This window comes from Tursiops truncatus, chromosome 7 (assembly GCF_011762595.2).
Source record: "Tursiops truncatus isolate mTurTru1 chromosome 7, mTurTru1.mat.Y, whole genome shotgun sequence".
Classification (NCBI taxonomy): Eukaryota; Metazoa; Chordata; class Mammalia; order Artiodactyla; family Delphinidae; genus Tursiops; species Tursiops truncatus.
In genome coordinates this window covers 90,867,212-90,886,720 of record NC_047040.1, presented here as the reverse complement: position 1 = coordinate 90,886,720, position 19,509 = coordinate 90,867,212, and the positions used below count along the sequence as shown (strand labels likewise).

The 19,509-nt window shown below is 43.3% G+C and overlaps 1 protein-coding gene and 1 long non-coding RNA gene across 2 annotated transcripts in view; both read right to left on the bottom strand.

Moving 5' to 3' along the window:
- Positions 1–5,849: 5,849 nt before the first annotated feature.
- On the bottom strand, positions 5,850–14,666 carry LOC117313008 (uncharacterized). The gene is made up of 5 exons (XM_073806961.1): positions 14,635–14,666; positions 12,144–12,210; positions 11,253–11,855; positions 10,597–10,741; positions 5,850–6,868 (listed from the first exon to the last, which is right to left on the bottom strand). The coding sequence occupies exons 1-4, from the start codon at positions 14,664–14,666 to the stop codon at positions 10,610–10,612; spliced, it is 834 nt and encodes a 277-aa protein (XP_073663062.1). The 3' UTR covers positions 5,850–6,868; positions 10,597–10,609.
- Positions 14,667–15,447: 781 nt separating this feature from the next.
- The window catches only part of LOC109548370 (uncharacterized), a 37,834-nt gene continuing 33,772 nt past the window's right edge, over positions 15,448–19,509 (bottom strand). Inside the window, exons 4-5 of the long non-coding RNA XR_012333136.1 lie at positions 17,261–17,413; positions 15,448–16,209 (exon numbers count right to left, since the gene is read on the bottom strand). This is a non-coding gene — a long non-coding RNA (uncharacterized lncRNA). The remainder of the gene's footprint in view (positions 16,210–17,260; positions 17,414–19,509) is intronic.

Below are 19,509 nucleotides of genomic sequence, written 5' to 3'. Positions count from 1 at the left end.
GGGTCTTATCGAAGAGTAGCACCCCCTGCTGGTGGAAGGCTTGCCCTTCGCATAAAGGGAGTACGGCAATGATGGGAAGGAGGCACTGCAAGTGGGCAGTTACTGCAGTCCCGGGACCCTGAGCCAGCCAGCCACAGTCTGGCTAACTGCACTGTATATTGAACGGCCTACCTGCAAATGTTGTGGCTTTCTAGCTACTTCTCTGCTGCTTCCTGCCTTCCCTGGAACGATGCAAAACTAAACCAACACCACCACAATAACTGCAACAAACGAAACAAAAAACTCTCTACCCCCAGGGCTGGCAGCAGGTGGAAACTGCAGGCTCCTGCCAAAGGAACCATAAGGACAAGCATTTATGAAAATGCATCTGACTAAACGGTTGTTATTTCCCATAAAGGATGAAAGATTGAAAACAAATGACAGCAGGACACACAGCATGCCTCTGTGTGTGTGTGTGTGTGTGTGTGCACCGTGTGGAGTGTTCTTGCATGATGTGTGTGGTGGATGTGACTGAGTGTGCATGTGTACGGCATATGTCCATATTGTGTGTACTACGTGTGTACGTGAGTACAGGGTGTGGTGTGTGTGCTGGTGCGTGCGTGTGTGTGTGTGTGTGTGTGTGTGTGTAGGGCACACGTTTCCTTCCCTCCCTTGGCACCTGCTCAGTCCTCAGTTCCTGGCTCCCTAAAAGCCAGAAGGAGGTTTGGGGTGCAGTCCCCTGCTCCTTTTTCTACTTCCAGGCACACCTGGCATCGCCCTTGCGCCCACTGGCCATCTGCGGGACCCTCCCACCGGCTTCCTCCTCAGTGGCAGGAGGGGGCTCGCTCCCCTGGGAAGGCAGAGGAAGTGACTTTGATGGATCGTATTGCTCGGGGAGGCCCCAGGCTTGCAGATTAGAGTGGGAGACGGCTCCCGCACGCGCCTCCACCCGGGGATTGTTCTGATGAGATAATTTTTCTCATTAACCTTGATAACTCTCTGCTGATAAACGGATCTCTCTGCACTAACATAGAACTTTTCTTTTTCCTTCAAATCCTTCCAGTCTTCTACACTTTCCAGGGAGGAGCACTTGGAGCCTGGTGGTGGCCGGCTGCAACCTAGCTGTTTAGCAGTTTTGCCAGCTTCTGGGTGCCCGGACAGACCTGGAGGGAGCAGCTCACCAGTCCCTGTCTTCCGAATCCTGAATTTTTTAGGCAAAAAGCTCTCAACAGACCTAGACCAAATGATTTAGAGATTTAAAGAACGCCTGAGGGCAGGAGATGGGGCCCACCTGCCCACACTCCCCTTAAACTGCCTTTAGCCCACAGCAAAACCCAGAGAGTTGCTTTAGCTCTTTATAATCACACTCTTATTTCAGACACTCTAGCCTCTGCCCCAGTCGTTCCTGTGCTGGGAAGTAGTATAGCACATTCATAACCATTACTGGGGGTGTCTTCCCCAGAACACTTTCTCTTCTCCCCAGTTAAAAGGAATTTTTGTATCATGTACGTACTTCCCTCACAGTGTTTTGTATGATGAATTGTACCCATGATTCAAGATTTTTCCCTCAGTAGGCTGCAAGCATTTTGAGAACACTGGCTGTTCTTTTCATCTTTGCGTCCTCAGTATTAATACAGTATCTGGCACACAGTAAGCACTTGATAAATGTTTGTTGACTTTTGATATAAATTAGGTAAGATATGAAATTAGGGAGTACTTTGAATGCTTCACGGAGTTCAATGTTAAGGGGAAGTTATTAGCATAGGTTGCATTGTATCCATTTGGGGCCTCATGTTAGACCCTCCTAACACCTCATCTAGACACTGAGTATCTTCCCAGAGCTTCTCATAAGGGAGAGAGAGGTCAGGGCAAGTTGATATATTGAGGCTCTTAGGCCATTATCCTGAATAATTGCAAGACTAGGGCACAAGAATTTAATATAGTGACAAATTACTTTTATGAAAACCCAATGCAACACAATTATGTTGTCTATAAGGTTAAGTACAGCATTTGTTTATAAAATAATTCACAATACACTACAGAAAGTCTTGATATAATCCAGATATGGACCACAAGTGAAATAATGACTATTTTTCAAGTGCGCCGCTGTGAGGTTACACGTAATTCAATTTAGAAATTACAACAAGAGTCTAAGTTCAAGCCCTTTCATGGGTATGATGCGCAGGCAGAAGCTCTTCTTGACTGCCAGTCCCTGATCTGATCCTCAACCACACACATACACATACAACTATCACTTTCCTTTCCTCCCTCAGCCAGGAAGAAGCCATTTTATAGCCTTTGCTCATAAACTGAAACTCAGTTTTGGAAGGATGCCATGTGTTTCTAAGGAAAGTGAAATTATCCTCGTAACTCATTAATGAAGCCAACAAAGATGTTATGTTGGGTCATCAGGGCAGGGGGAGTGGAATTTGAAGAACCCTAGCTGGTTTGCAACCTCAGGGGTTGCCCAGGTGAAATCTGAAAGTGGCCTCCCTGCCCCCCATACAGGGGTAAGAAGAGACAGAAGAAAGGGGCAGACCACTCCAGATAGGTAGGTGGCAGGATTAATATGCCAGGGAACTTACATATGAGGCATGTCTTGGGCAGCTGTGAGACCAGGAGATCTCCATACCTGCCTGCCAGAAATTTAAAAGCTGATATAGAGGCCTTAAGTGGGTTCCGCCATGTATGCCATCCATGGTCTCAACATCCATTGCTCTCTCAAGGCTCCTTCCAAATGTGGGGATGGTGGGCAGAACGTGCCTTCTAAGGACAGGAGAGGGGATGAGGAACCTCTGATTGCCCGGGTCCAGCTCGCAGGTCAACTGGAGGTCACGTCCCCTCCATAACCTCCTCCAGCCACTCTCCAGGCTGTCTCCCCTCTGCAGAACGCAGGGAGGTGTCAGCGGGCAGGTGCTGTGGAGTCGGAGCCAGCGTTGGATGTTTGAGGAAAGACTCAGACTAGATGGAGAGGGGTGCTGGTCCCCCTTTCAGCAGGGGTGGTTCTGAGACTCAGTGGACCAGTTGTTGCTGATGTTTCTGGTCTGAAGAGCCACTGCACTATAGGAACCTGATCCCAGAAAAATGCCAGGTTACCCCAAAATTATTAGAACTGGGACAGGAACCAGGGGGTGTTATTTGAATCATAGAGAAGTTAACGATGTGAAGGATCTTATAGAGCATCTAGTCCATACCTTCATTTTATAAACAAAGAAACAACAGGGATCCAGTGAGGTGGAGTGACATCATTTTAAAAATAGATGGCTCGATGTTATACCCAGAGAGATACATAATTGGTCATAAGGCCAACTGAGACCACCTAAGTGGTTGTCTCAGCTATTAAAGATGACACAAAGATCAAAGTAACATGCACGATGGTGTTAAGAGGTAAACACTTGTTCTTTATCTAAAGATTCTGGTTCCTGAATTCAATGGAAGGAAAACTATGTTCAAGTTGTGCTCCATAAAATGATCTGACTCCAGTGTTCGAGGCCCTCTGCCAGGTCCTCAGAATGGAGCTCCCAGTCCAGTGGCAGACACATATTTTTGACAATATGGTTACAGTTGGCCAAAGACAAGCTCTCAGAAAAGCCTGGCCTCCAACTTGTTATGAGGACATCAGACCTGCAGGTTATGGACGAGTAGCATAAGTGACATGGTTGCAAAGAAGTGAGCTCCAGCCTTTTGCAAATGTAGAGGTGGACCCCAGTCAATGAACCCTGTCAGCTATTGACTCATGCTTCGAGGAAGCAAATTCCAGTCACAGCTAGTGGTTCTCGTTTTCTGCTTTCATCACATGGCTTCAACCTCACTCAACCTCAGTTTCTTGTCTAGCTAATGAGGTGAAGATTTAATAAAACGAGATGATGAGGGACTTCCCGAGTGGTGCAGAGGTTAAGAATCCACTTGCCAATGCAGGGGACACAGGTTCGAGCCCTGGTCTGGGAAGATCCCACATGCTGCAGAGCAACTAAGCCCGTGTGCCACAACTACTGAGCCTGTGCTCTAGAGCCCGTGCTCTGCAACAAGAGAAGCCACTGCAATGAGAAGCCCGCGCACGGCGACGAAGAGTAGCCCCTGCTCACCGCAACTAAAGAAAGCCCACGCGCAGCAACAGACCCAACACAGCCAAAATTAAATAATTAATTTAAAAAAAAAGAGATGATGGAGTACTGTACATCACACAGGGCCTGACATGTGGAAGACAATCAAGTTGTAGCTTATGCCAAAGTGAGAGAAAGAATATTTAGGCTAATTCCAGATACGCTTTAATTTTTTTATGCTTTACCTCCATTCTATAAAATGGGTAACACTATTATCCCCATTTTGCTAATAAAAAACTAAGGTTCAGATATTTGGAGAAGCTTGATTAAGGTCATGCAGTTAGCATGTATAGATTATGAATTCAAACCCAAGACTGTCTAAAACTAAATTTTTCTTAACAATGCATTCTTAATGATACTTTAGCCTGTGGCAAGGAAAAAGTCTTAAAAGGGCTGTTTGTTACCTGATCCAAGGAAGGAGCTGACCTATAGGAGCTGACCTTTTCTTTTGATGCTGTGGTACATTATCACTGCAGTTTTCTTAACATTGTTTCATTATGAAACAGAATTAAACATTGGATCTGTGGCAAATCGCTACAGTCCTCACCCCCTTTTCTCTTACATTATTCTGCTTCTTTCATTTATATTACCTATTTCCTCCCTTTGGCATTTAAACTTTGGCCCTTGAATATATCTTTAATATCTCTCCTTGCAGAAGAGCTCTGATATATCCACACAAAGTCTGTACAGGTGAGTTTATAGCAGCTTTACTTGAGTAGCAAAACAAAACAGAAAAAACAGAAACAACCCATATGTCCCTTAACAAGTGAACGTGTAAAAACATTGTGGTAGATTCATAAGATGGAAATTAGTAGCACTAAAATGAACTACCAATACATGCAAGAATGTGGATGAATCTTTAAAACAATATGATGAGTGAAAGAAGCCTGACACAAAAGAACACAGTGTGTGTGGTTCAATTTGTATAATAGTCTAGAACTGTAGTTTTATAGCCAAACTAATCTATAGAGACAGAGAGCAGATCAACGGCTGCCTGAGGGCAGGATGTGGAGTGGTTGGGAAACTGACCTTAAGAGACACAGGGAGATTTTGGGGGTGATGAAAATGTTCTACATCTTGATTGTAGTGGTGAATGTTATACAAATGTATATGTTTGTCAAAATGCTTTAGACCATATACTTGATTTTTTAAATTGGCTTTGCTTTGGCCAACAAAAGGATGAATAACAGCATGAAGGCTTTGAGAAAGCAAAGTACTGGATAAAGGGATAAGGTCAAATTAGGTCCACTTTGAAAAATGCGCTGAGGGCTTGACGGTTGCAAGATTCCTCGTTTTCCCTGAACATATCAGCTATGGGATAGTTGACAAGACCCAAACCTGAAGAATTCCAATCACAGCATTCTGGATTTGTTTCTCTAAGACAGTACAAGAAAGCAACATAAGAAACGTAAAAATCTCACATCATGGTGGAAAACATTGAAAGTGACTCTCCAAAAAGACTTTAGCATGCCATAATTCTAAGGATTTTATCATGAACTTAGGTCAGTCGTGGCAAAGGACTGGATGCAGAAGTGATAGAAAAACATGAAAGAACGGACTGATTCTGAAAAGTAGCTGGTATAAATGGACAGAAAATCATATTACTCTTCACTTGAAATAAAGAAAGAAAATTCCCAATATTTTTGAATGAAGAGTTGAGATTGGGTTAAGGAATCTAGTCCACTAAACAAGCCAGAACACCACAAAAAACACCCAAACACCACAAAAGAACCCCACTAAAACCAAAATGTAAAATGGGATACTCCACCTGGGAACTTTCATTCGCGATATTTGATCTGGAACTTGACATCTCATCAACATGCAAATAATGGAGGAAACTTGAAGATTAGCTAATGTAGGCAGCTTGTGTATAAATCTGGAATTCACCAAAAATGCTTTATTTTCTTGATAATGCACACAGATCTCTCAGTGTGTTACCTGGCACAGAGTGAGAGCTAAGTAAATCTTTGCTAGAAAGAAGAGGGGGAAAGAGAGGGAAGGGAGGACCGTATTTTAAGTTTTAGCAGGATGTATTTATCTAAAGACAAAAAGAAACGTATTTGATAAAAAGTTCAATAAGTAAAAGACATTGACATTTTTCATTTACTTTACACTCTCTAACTCCCCCCAAGTAACCTACTGATTAGTGAGTTAAAATGTTTATTAAGAGTAACTTCAGAAGTCCATAATTACAAATGGCATAAATTGGGATGGCTGCTTGGAATGGATTTCTATGTCTCTATTCTTCTCTCAGCAAACTCTGGGCGAGGAAGGAGGAAACATACATAGATTCCTCAGTGCACGGCATGCTGTCACATCTAAGCATTTGACTTCAGGAGTAGGAAATGGGCCATGGTTATTGAGTAGCCATGGCAGTTCAGCTGAAGGATGATCAATGAACTTCAGCGCAGACACATAGTTTGAGTGACAGAAGATAATTCTCATTCAAGCTAATGGCGAACTTGAATTAGATTCATGGTGTTAGAAAATGAGAAAAGAGTAAGGCTTCCTAAATGAGAAAAAGAGAATCTCTTTGGTGAGCCCATCCTTTTAGCCGGAGTTCCTTTGATAGTCCATGATATTGAAGTTTGCATTTTCAAAAGATCTTTTTCAGTTTAGATTCTTATCACTGTTCTTTGTTGGTATTATTTAGTATATTTTCTCAGAAAGAGACTAGAAATTGCCTTCTTTCCTCCGGGAGAGAGTAACTGAGCATTGTAAAGGTTTTCTGCCAAGAGCATGGAGCCTCCGATAAGTAATCGCATCCTTCACCCATGATAAATAAGCTATTAAAAATCAAGAAAGAAAAAAGGTAACAGCTGTCATGTCTGAAATGCACAGTGTTGTGGAAACCTCATTTATAAGAGTCTTCCCCATTGTTTAGCCACAATGCTAGGGTCTTCTCTATTTATATTTTTGTTTGGGGATTTTTTTTCTTCCCCAGGCTGAAGTGCTTTGTGCATGAGACTGAAAAGCTGCTAGGACTGGTCCATCTGGCTGACCAAATGGATTGCGCTCACTGAAGCATTGCCAGATGTATATCAGTAGAAAGTTTAATTTCTGGACCGTCTAAGGCCCCAGTTCTTTTCTTAGTTTAATGGAAGCCACGTTTCTATTTTCCAGAAACTCCTTCAATTGGCCTGAGTGTCATCACCTGGTGTTGCCTCCTATAATCCTGGTCCCAGTCTCTAGAGATCACCCGGCTCAAGACTGCAACCTCTCCTCTCCAGCCCAAAGCAATGAAATGAGTTTGACGAAAACGTCTGTGCCAAGCGGAAAATCATTGTGTTACATTTGATGACATGTGTCTGACCTTGAACAACCTTAGGAGCCAGCGTAGTCACTGCAGTTAAGTAATTTAGTCTAACCTGCTTAATTAAGAAATAAAATTTCATGGAATTCCCTAGATTAATTTGCACTTATACTGAAGAGCATCAACATTTATAATCAATTTAAAGAGGAAATAGGCCTAGCGTATTTCATAGTTTGCAGTGAAACCTAATTGGATTCATTTGAGCTGAAATAGGAGCTAGAGAGAGATCTGATATATTTTTAATTCCCCACAACTTAAGGGCAATAAGGGGCATTTAATCTTTGTGAGACACCGAGTTTTAGACTTAAAATTACACAAACTGTGGGTTTTGAAGATAAACTGCTTGATACCCCCATGTTCTTACCTTACAGGGAAGGCATTTGGCAGGGCTAGATTGTAACAGGCACTCAGACAGGGCTGGCCTACATACAAGTCATGAGTAGGAGACGGGCAACAGAGGAGGGGGCCTGGGACCAGCAAGGGCCTTGCCAGCCTCTGTATGTGCTTTACGTGCTTTCTACCCAAACCTTTCACTTTGTTTTTGGCCACGCCATGCGGTTTGCAGGGATCCTAGTTCTCTGACCAGGGATTAAAGCCACGCCCTCGGCAGTGAAAGTGTGGAGTCCTAACCACTGGGCTGACACGGAACTCCCTCACTCCTCATTTTTTAAATGAGAGTGTCAGGATTAGAGTGTTTAGGAAGAGTCCGTCTGAGATCTAGGGAAGGGATTTGAGGAGGAACAGACTCAGAGTTAGAACATTTTTGAGCTCCTGTCTCTATGCTAGTCAGAGATCCTGAGATATCTGGAATTAAGACAGCAGTATTAGAAATAGAAGAGATATATTCTGGGTAATATCAAAAGAACTTGGTCATCTACTCGGAGAAGATAAGGGGGAAGGGAGGGACGAGGGAGTGAGAGAAGACAAGAATGACATATGTTTCTGCCTGGGGTGACAGCTAGGCATCAATACATCCATGCATCCATACACCCAAGTTTGCCTGGGGATGTGCTGGTTAATGCCTGTAGTACCATCCTTTATTCTCCATTGTGTCCTAGTTTGGCAGATAGATTTATATGATCACTCTAGCAGAAGAATGAATGGCAACCACACTGAGAATTCTAGGGAAGAGACTTGTTCAGTGGAGTTTTGGACGTATTATATTTGAGATGCCTTTCGTAAACTGTATTTATTCACTTACCTTCTTCAAACCTGTTTAAATCGCTCTTTTTCAATGAGGTTCACCTGACCACCTAATTTAATTCTTCAACCCGCTCCTTGACCCACCCCTGATCCCTCCTACCCTGGTCTACTTTTTCTTTAATCTAACTACTTAACATCATCCGTCATACTGTATAATTTATTTAGCATTTATTTGTCATTGCCAGTAATCTGCTATGATGGAATCTCCTTGCAGACAAAGACCTTGGTCTCTTCTGTTCGCTGATGTATTCCAACCACCTACAACAGTGTCTGCTATTTAGTAGGTGATCAACAAATATTGCTGAATGAATGAGTGTTCTGAATGAGCTCAACAAATATGTATTGAGTGCCTATTGCTTTTTGAGCTCATGCATCTATCTTAGTCAGAGATGTTCAATAAATTCCAGGATGTTCAATAGAAAGTGAACACACATGATTCCAAACCTCAAGAGAGGGTCTGGACTAGAGTTGTAAAAGGATGCGTCAGTAGTAAGCATATCATGTTTGAGCTATGGCATGATTAATACCCCTTAGTGAAATCATTTTAAGTGAGGTAAGAAGAGGGTTCAGGACAAAGCCTAGAGATTAAGAACAATTAGGGGAAGATGTGGGAAGAAGAATTTGGATGGAAACCAACGTAGGAGTGGCCAATAAAATAAATGCAATAGGCAGAAACAAGAAAGAGTAGTGTCATGGAAAATAAGGGAGATTAAGCAAAAATCTTTTTAAGGAGGGAACTGTCAAAAGCATGAAGTAAACCACATTATTCAAGTAAAGCCAGAATTGCCATCAAGTTTACTAGAAAGATAGTTGTTACGAAATGCTGTGGCCCTAAGATTCATGCATCAAAGGCCTAACCCCTGATGTGGCTGTATTTGGAGAAAGGACCTTTACAGAGGTAACCTAGGTTAAATAAGCTCGTGGCGGTGGGGGGAGCTAATTCAATAGGACTGGTGTCCCCGTAAAAAGAGAGAGAGACACCAAGGTTGCAACCTTACAGAGGAAAAGCCACGGGAGGACACAGAGAGAAGGCAGCCATCCTCAAGCCAAGGAGAGAGGCCTCAGGAGAAGCCAACCCTGCTGACACTTTGATCTTGGACTTCCAGCCTCCAGAACTGTGAGAAATAAATTTCTGTTGTTTGAGCCACACAGCCTGTGGCATTTTGCTATGACAGCCGTACCAGATGAATGCAGTGGTCATTACTGGCACTGGAATAACAACATTTTCAGAAGTAGTAAAGGCTGATACCACAGAGCAGGAGGGTTGAGAGTGAAATGGGGTATGGAGGGTGAGTACAGTCCCATTTGTATAGAATTGTAGCTATGTGGGAGGAGAGAAATAGCCCAGGAGCCAGAGGGGCTCTCTCGAAACCCCAGGACAGCACTACTAAAATGTGGTTACCACAACTTTCCAAGAGACAAGCTGATCATCTTCATACTATAATACAGTACAGAATATAATATGTAAAATTATGCATATTGATGAGAGCATATTTTTTTGTTTTGTAACTGAAGGAAGTCTTGGGAGAGTTTTTAATTTGAAGCAGGCAGGAGAACCTTACAAGAACATTACCAATGAAGTCTGCACTCTTTTGGTGTGATTTTAGGTTCTCTAAATCAGCTGGACCTCCTAACCTAAATTATATTGTGCTGGTGCTATGCCTCTCAAGCTGTAGAAAGCTTAAGCCATCGCTCAGCTTTTTTAATGCACTTCTATGGGGTTTTTTTCCCCCTTAGCGTTTATCATTGACAATTTAAAGTCAGAACTGAGTTTTTCTTTCTAGAGGACACAGTTTACTAATAGAACTTCCCTGAATTAGTACTTTACGCTTTTCAGAGTGAGTCTGCGTTCACTGTGTCCTAATTCCTCTCTCCCTCTTGAGGAATTTGCTCCTGCAGTCACTCCACATCTTCCCTGCTTCACCAATTTCCCATCATAATACCAATGCATTGTTAGTCTCCAAGATTAAAAAATAATAAAACACACCGTTTACTCACATTACTCAAGGGTTCAGTCCTTTGACTTCTTAAGTTCTCTACGAAACCCACTTCTTAGAAGGTCTCGTGGTGATTTCGCGGAGATACACATCATCTCTAAGGTGATGACTCCTAAATCTTTCCCCTGGGCTTCAGTCTGGTAAACCTAGGCATTGACAATTAACATGTCAAAAAAAAGGAAACCTCTCGATTCTCAGCACCGTCTCTAACCCAGCTGTTACCACTAATATTCTACTTAGCAATAAACAGCTTAATTCACTCAGGTGAGCAGGCCAAAACTTAGCACTCAGCCTTGAAACTTCTCTTTCCCAATCCATAACCGAAATTATGTTTGCTTAAGCTTAAAATGAGATACAATTAAAACAAAACAAAACCAACACGGTGAGAGAGTCAACTCTGAAGGCGAATTCTCTCCCATTTTCGCCTTAAACTCCCTCCCTCTCCAAAGGGCTCAAGTTCGTCCCCACAGTTGATGTCGGCTCACCGCTTGGCCGTCTGGAGGCTTCCCGGATGGCCCCAGAGAAGTGCACCAAAGGGGTGAAAAGTCTTCTGTTACAAATTAAAAGGGAGCCAGGCCTCTCAGCTACCCAGGGACGGCTCCCGAGAGGCCGGGGGCTCGGGCCAGGCAGAGCACCCCCGGACGGCTTTTCACGCACCACGGGGTCCGCCCTTGTCCTGCCAAGACCGCCGCAGTACCCCACGCGGCCCACTGTCCTTCCGTGGACATCACTCTGGCTGCGGCCACCGAGGTGCGTCCCCACGCTTCGCAGGAGGGGCTCTGTGGCCAAAGTCTTCCCCGCGTCCAGAGCCGGCCTCAGCGCCGGGCCGGGAGCGGCCCCCCAGCGCGAGCCCTCTGGAAAGGAGTGTGGCCTGGATGGGGGGCGGGGATAGGGCGTGCTCGGGGCGGGGCCGGGTCGGCTCGGACGTTTTGGAGGCTGCCGCCCTTGCTGCCGCCGTCCCCGTTCCCACTGGCCCGCGAATAGGCGCGCCCGTGCGTCATGAACGCCGCTGGCCACGGAGAAGGACTCGGCGAGGCTTTTGATGGCGGCGGGCCGCGGGAGCTGGTCAAGGTGGTGCGCAGGGATGCGGGAGGCGGTGGCCTGGCGGCAGAAGTACTGCGGGCTGAACACTCGGTGGGGCCTCCAGCGCTTCTCCACGTGGTGCGTGAGCGCGATGCGGGACAGCTGGTGAAGGACTCTGCGCTGAGCTCGCAGCGCCCTCTGACCTCGAAGGTATGCCTTTTGGTGGGTGCGTGGCTCCTACGGCTTGTTGTGGCCAGTAGGGTGTAAGCAAAAATTACAGCTGCATCGAGTTGGAGCACGTAATTGCTGTTACAAGACCCTCCTGAGTATACTCTTCCCACTGCCACAGGGACTAGTATGATCCAGACAGTGGTGAATCCATCAGCCTGGGTCCTTCTGTGAGGATAAGCATGGTCAACAGAAAGAGCAGGTAGAATACTACTTCTGAGAACTTTCCAGACTAATTTTGCCCTCCTCAGTAAAGTGAAATGGGGCCTCTCTCCTAAGTACTCTAAGATGAAATACTTGCTCTGTCTTGCAGGTACTCCATCCAGGCAGGGCCTCGTCCTGAGAAGGGGCCTGATCTTCCCATCTGTGTAAAAATGTTGGTTAAAATTGTTTAAGCCACAAGAGAACGTTACTTCAGCAAGTACTTATATGGTTTGCAAAACTTCAGAAAATCTCCAGGGCTTCCCTGGTGGCACAGTGGTTGAGAATTCACCTGCCAATGCACGGGACGCGGGTTTGAGCCCTGGTCGGGGAAGATCCCACCTGCCACGGAGCAACTAAGCCCGTGCGCCACAACTACTGAGCCCATGTGCCACAACTACTGAAGCCCACGTGCCTAGAGCCCGTGCTCTGCAACAAGAGAAGCCACTGCAATGAGAAGCCCGTGCACTGCAACGAAGAGTAGCCCCCGCTCACCGCAACTAGAGAAAGCCTACGCGCAGCAATTAAGACCCAACACAGCCAAAAATAAATAAATAAAATAAATAAATTTATAAAAAAAAAAAAGAAAGAAAATCTCCAGAATCTGGGCCCCAGAATACTACCCCTCCAGTCACTGAATAGAAAATAAAATCTTCATCTAAGAGACACCTCTTCTTTACGAAATCTAATTGTACAAAGTGATATTTAGAGATGATCATATTAAAAGCGTGTACTCTATATTCTAAGTATTTGGACCCTCATACTCCACTTTCTCCATGGACTTTCAAGCAAGCTTTGTTCACAGAGGCTTACTTATGCTTTTTCTTTCCTCAGCAAGTGCTACCATATGAGACCACCCCGATGTACACCCTACCATCCGAATCAGAGTTACTAAATTGCACTTTGTTATCAAAGGTCTCTGTAAGCACTGTCATACGATTCTTCTGCATCTGATGTGACATAGGGGCTGAGAATTTTTACTTTTAGACCATATATGTCCCCATTTCAATGCAGGAAATCTCTTCCCAAGTTTGATAGGAAGAAAAACTTTGTCTCCTTGAGGAACAAAATATATTAAGATCTCACCATATTTTCCTCTGCAGATTGGCACCTGAGAAAGTTTGTGGGTTTTATGTTTAATTCCAGAAGCTGCGCTGATCCTTATTGTTGGAGTATTGCTTTCATCCTCTTAACTCAAACCTCTCTATGCCACCATACATTCAGACCGGGTCAACTGCATCCTCATCCCCAATGTTTATCGGTGGCCACGTGAAAGAGAACAGAGGAGAGAGAGAGTGTGTGCTGGGGCAGGGCAAACAGATGGAAGGAGGCACACCAGGAGCCAATGAAACCACATGGCATCAGACAGATTGTGGCTCAAATCCCATGTCTGCCATCTGATTGTCACAACTTACATTTACATTACATTTACAATTTACATCCTCTGTAAGCTTAGGTTTCCTCATCTGTAAATTGGTAAATGAAAATACCCACTTCAAAGAGTTATTGGGAGGATCAGTAAAAACACTGAAACAATTAGTATGATGTCTGGTTCTCAGTAAAAGCTTAATAAATGGTAGCTCTCATTGTTCTTATTATTGTTATTGAAGAAGAAAGATGAGGGGGAAATTCCAGCAAATAAGTCAACAGACTCAAAATGGAACTATTAGTGAGTTGTCTTTAATGCACTTTCTCTATGATGTGTGCAAAGCCTCAGACCTCCAAGAAAACTATGACATGGTAATGTTTTTCCTCTAAGAATTCTATTTTTTTTTCTCTTTTTGTTTCTTTTCCTTCTTCCAGGATTCATGACTAATTATGGCCACTGCTTTGCTCAAGTGTGTTTATTCGTTCATTGTTTTATTCATCCACCGTTCATTCATTCAAAAAGATATGTACCGTGAATCTGCTTTGTGCCAGATACTGAGCTAGGTGCTAGGAAATAATAGAGGCACAGCCCTGCGTTTATGGAGAGTACAGCCTAGAGAAGGAAGCAGACTAAAGGCTACTACAAAAGGTAATTATGTGCCTCCTTTTGTCACAAGCAACAGTGACCCCATGAGCTATTTCACACAAAGGTCTTAATGAATCCTCCTAGGATTATTCATCCGTAATGAAAAACTCCTAAAAAGGTGAAAGCTCAATCCACGTAAGTGAATCTCTAATGGCAGAAGTTCTCTTGTGGCACCGAGAGTAAAACAGATATTTAACTCAAAAGCCATGCGAAGAACCCCTCAAATCCCAGCACACGGTTAACTCCTATTCTGCCAGAAACCGAGACTTTGATATTCTTTGCACGTGGTAACTGTGAAACAGGGATGTTCTCAACCCCATGCTCCAAAGTGGCACTCTTCCTCCTTTCTTATAAGCTCAAGACAACTAGAGTCTGTTTTATATTTTAAAGATAAGGACTTCTTGACTAGATGAGCAAAGAAAGAACCACAACTGGAGGAGCAATAGACTTTTTTCATTCAAAGCTGAGACATTTAAACATACATAGATGGGAAATGTAATTAAATTATGAAATGGAATGTGATGATTCAAGTTGAGTGGAACTAAGTATAAGCCTGCTGCACATTAGAATCACCTGGGGACCTCTTCAAACATTCCAATGACCATGCTCCAACCTGGACCAAGGAAATAAGCGTGCTTGGGATCTGGACATGGGCATTTGTTTTTCCATTTAAATCTCCCAGGAGATTCTGTTACACAGCCAGGGGTGAGAACTACTGGAGCAGAGGAAGAGAGTCCCAGGGACTGAAGATGAACCCTGAAGCCTTGCCCCGATTTCCATACATGGGAGGAGTAAAAATGGCAACCTGGCTTGAGACTGGTGTGAGAACAAACAGCTGAACTTGAGAATGGCCCCAGATTGGGCTGTGAGGAGAGGGCCTGACCTAAGCTAGTGCCTCCTTGTTGGGAAGGTAGAGGTAGAGGCTGGGGCTGGTTTGGGAGTATAGGAATTCCTCCACCACAAACACCCTTCCTTTAAGTTCTGCTTTAGTTCATGAAGGTTTCTTTGGATAGCTTTTGGGGAACAATGAATATTTTAATTTCAGTGAGTTTTGAAGTAATTCTTTTGGTGATATCTAGAAATAAGGGAAACAGGGGATTCGGAAATTGAAAATAAAAGACAAAGTTTTGGCCAAGAGGTGTTTTTTATGTTTGTTTGTTTTCCTCACGGGTCTCTCCTAAAGGAGAGAAAGCACTAACGTAATTAAATGAGGTACGAAACCTAGGGTTACCATTCAATGCATACAGAGGCCAGGTAGGTAGCACAAGTGGTGGTAAAACTACTTATTGGGCATGGGAAGGCCCAGAGGCTCCCCTTATGTAGGGCCCTTACCTCAGAAGCTCTGTTGGCCAAAGTGCTGACTTCCAAAAAGTACCCTATGAGAAAGTGATAGTAAGTGAAAGATTGTATGTTTCTTTTTCTGTACTTTTTTTTTTTTACCTAATTTAAGTAGCTTGATCATAATATACCATAATGGGTATTCTCTTTGTTGTTTCATCTGTATTGTTTTGTTTCAAAGAATATGAAAATATTTATAAGTCCTTCTATAGTTTCACTTGCATAATGTTAATGTCCCACCCTAATTTCCATAAAGGCTGGTAAATTCCCCAACCCTGAATTCTACCAAAATGAGGTCTCCAGAATCCTAAATCAAGGAATTAGAAAGAGACACGTGTATTGTTAGAAGCCGTTCCAGGTAGTATTTGCAAAAAACCTAATAGTAGTCAAGGCTACTACCCATCCTGGTTCTTTGCATTGCCAAGTTTAAAGACTCTGCTATGTAAGCATAAAAGCAGAGCTCAGTTAAGAGTACGGTCTTTTACTTGGGAGCTGATCTGTTAGACTCTGATATAATATCATTGGGAATGACAGGAAATTGAAGAGAGTTACAGGAAATTGAATTTACCAAAATTCATCTTAAGATGACGATTACTTGTAGTTAAAGAAATATTGTCATGTCTATTTGGGGATGAGAAGGCATGGAGAGCATAACTGAGTGACAACAGACGGTCAGGAGACCACCTTGTAAAGAAGATGCTGGCAGCTCAATGCAAGAATTGATGTTAATGAGTGAGTTTCCAAACTAGACTGTTGTCTTCGACATTCTTTTATCTCTTTCCCCTCCTCACAGCTCTTTATTTCTTCTCTCTATAAACACGGAGTAAATGTTTTTAAAACACGAGCTTAGAAATGTGTCAAATGTTAGTCTTCCTGGGCTGGCGACACTTTCATTTCCATCTCTGCCTTGAATCTTACCTTCTTGAAGCATGTGGGTTGCCCCTGAATGCTCCTTTAGCCCATTCCCAAGATTTTGCCTTCTTTACCTGCTGTGTTGGACAGATTCTAAGGTGGGTTCATCCTGCCATGCTTCCTGTCTCCTGGTTTTTATGCTCTTGTATAATCCCTTCTCTTGTGTGTGGGTGGGACCTGTGACTTACTTCTAACCAATACAATATGGCAAAAGTAAAGGATGTCACCCCCATGATTACATTGTTAATGCAATAACATTCACATGTAATAAGACTATGACTTGGTAGCAGACCTACTCTAGAGACTTGCCTTGCTAAACTGAGCAGCCATGTTGGGAAGTCCACATGGCGAGGAACTGCAGGAAGTGTGTAGGAGCTGAGGGCAGCCTCCAGCCTCTAACCAGTAAGAAGTTGGGGCTCTCAGCCCTACAACCACAAAGAAGTGAATTCTGCCAACCATCAGAGTGAGTTTGGAAGTGAAAGGTTTCCCAATAAAGCCTTCAGCTGAGAACTCAGCCTAGGTAACATTTTGATTGAAGCCTTGTGAGACCCTAAGCAAAGGACCCAGTAAAGAGGTGCCCAAACTAAAACTATGAGATAGTAAACGTGTGTTGTTTTAAGCTCCTAGATTTGTGATCATTTGTTACACAGCAAGAGAAAACTATTACATCTATCCAGAAACACAAATCAGAATGACGATAAAGATGAGTCAAGTTGGGACTAGGTGTAAGTTGTAACACTCCATCTTATCTGTAGCATTTGCTCTGTGGTCGGGGCTTATGGCTTTCAGCAAGTCATTTATAAAAGGTTTGGTCTGTGGGAGTTATCACTAACTTATAAGAGCCCCTCCAAGCTGAAAAACAAGTGGGATTCAGGCAATATGACGGCACCTCTAAAGAGTAAACATACTTTACTTCATTCAAGAAAAATGGGTCAGTGGAATTCATCACCTGTTCACCAGCATGAGAGAGGGTAGCTTCACCCTGTGGATGTTGGTTTGTTACTGTAGTTACTATAGTCAATATGAGACAGCATGAAAATTCAAGTGTTGGAGCCGGACTAGTTCATGTCTTTTGAAGGCAATTTTAAAATAGATTGATCGCCTGAAAAAAACAAGTGAAAAATGCCAGTTAGTCAACTCAAAATAATATCTATCATCTATGCACACTGATTAATCCCATCTAAATTTTGTTACCTACCTTTTAAATAAAGGATCAAGAGAGTCCTTGTATGTGCACACATCTTTGAAATGATGACACTGAGTCTAGCTGCGTGAGTTCCCTTTGTAGGGAATAAGTGGCAGTCCTGGATGACAGATGACATTGCTTAATAGAAATCAAATACGGGGTGTAGAAAAGAGAACTCTTAGAAAACTCACCAAATGCAAGAAGGTGTGATACTTTTACCTAGTATTCTCTATGTAGAGAACTTTAGGAACATTAACTTTTCTTCAGATAGTACTTTCTAGGACAGTCCAGAGTTGAACATAATTCATAGCCAAGGAAAGCTGGAGACATTGTGATTTAGAGTTAAATATCTGCAGTGATGATTACATAGCTAGCAATAATAACTGATGCTTATATATAGTTTTATAAGTGTGTTTGTGTTAATGACCTTTGAAATGTAAGGCTAAGATATTACATTATTTTCATTTGGAGAGAGGGAGAGAAAGAGAAATAGAGAGAGAGAGAGAAGCAGGGGAGGAGAGAGAGAGAAAGAGAGAGAAAGCCAAGATGACAAGATGAAAGTGGAGGCTTTACACTTTCTTCCCTAAGGATTTATCATCATCTTGCCCCATTTTATTAACACCTGTACATATGTGGAGACCGAACTTTTGCCCATCCACCACCCACCCAGGAACACCAAGGAGAAGGAGATTCATCAGCTTTTGTTGAGAAAATCCTGATTCTTTACATCTGTCCTCCTTCCCTAAGTAAAGTATAAGCACTAAGTTTTGAATCTTGGAGCACTAGAATTGATTCTTTGAGGAAGAAACCAGGGCCCCAAAAGGTAACGCATCTTGTCCAATAAGAATGAGTTGGCCAGTGGTAGAAGCTACCTACCATTCCTGAGGTTTCACTCTCTTCTAGCCACATCACACATATCATCTTTAATGCTTCTGAGAAGCTTTATGCATTTAAGGAAACCAAAGCTCAGAGAGTTTAAGGTATTTGCTCATAGCTGCACCATTAATAAATGGAATATGAGGGATTTAAAGCCAGGTCTGTTTAACTCTAAAGCCCATAGTCCTTCCATTAAACTAGGCCACTTCTTGAGAATCCAGGATTATTTTTAAATTCCCAGTTATAGCAACTTTCTTATCAAGGAGTCTGAGCCTAGATTTCTAAGTCAAAGGGAAAGTCAAAATTGGTCTTTATCTTATGAGGATTTATCTAGAGATTGTTTCTCTTACACACATAGCTAGAGCTTGGGCTTGTGAGAAGATAAGACAGCTGCTCTCTTGTGGAGGAGTCTGTGTGTGTGTGTGTGTGCACACGCATGTGCGCCTATACTCACATGTGAACACATGGTCCTACTATAATAGGTGCAGCAAAAGTTGTATGCTCTCTCTGATGTTTCTGCATAGTGATGTATTTTTATTTTTTGGCATTTATATGAAGTTCAGCTTTTCGTTGTCTCTACATGCAGGCTTTCACAAGCAGCGTTAAAGATGCCTGTTGGAAAGTTACAGTGACCACACAATGGCAAGCGTGAGACGTTTCAGTCCTGGCTGGGCTGCTTCATTAGGGCATCAGTCTGTCATGGAGCCTCAGCTTCCTTGCTGTTTCCCCTCAGGAAAGGCAGTGGAAGTTCACAGGCACTGAAGAACCCCATCAAAGACACCAGACTTTGGGTGGAGCCAGAGTATAACGGGGCATGGTTCAATGTGACAAATGGAAGCTTTCCTTGGGATTTCAAGAACAGAAGGTGCAGATAGACGCAATAGTCTCTCGGCCATGCTTTACTGAGCCAGGGCCCTCGGCTGGATGGATGCTCAGTAGCAGGACGTCTGTGCAGTGAGAATACCAGCAAAGGATGCTCGGGCTTTGCTTGGGCAGGTGTCTCCAAAGGGAGGGGAACATGACTCATGACACTTGAGCTAAGTTGACACTGCTGCCATCACCCTTGGAAAGCAATTTGTGGGCAAAGATCTAGGCTGTTTATAAAAAATTACATGAGCAGCAGCTTTAACCTCAGG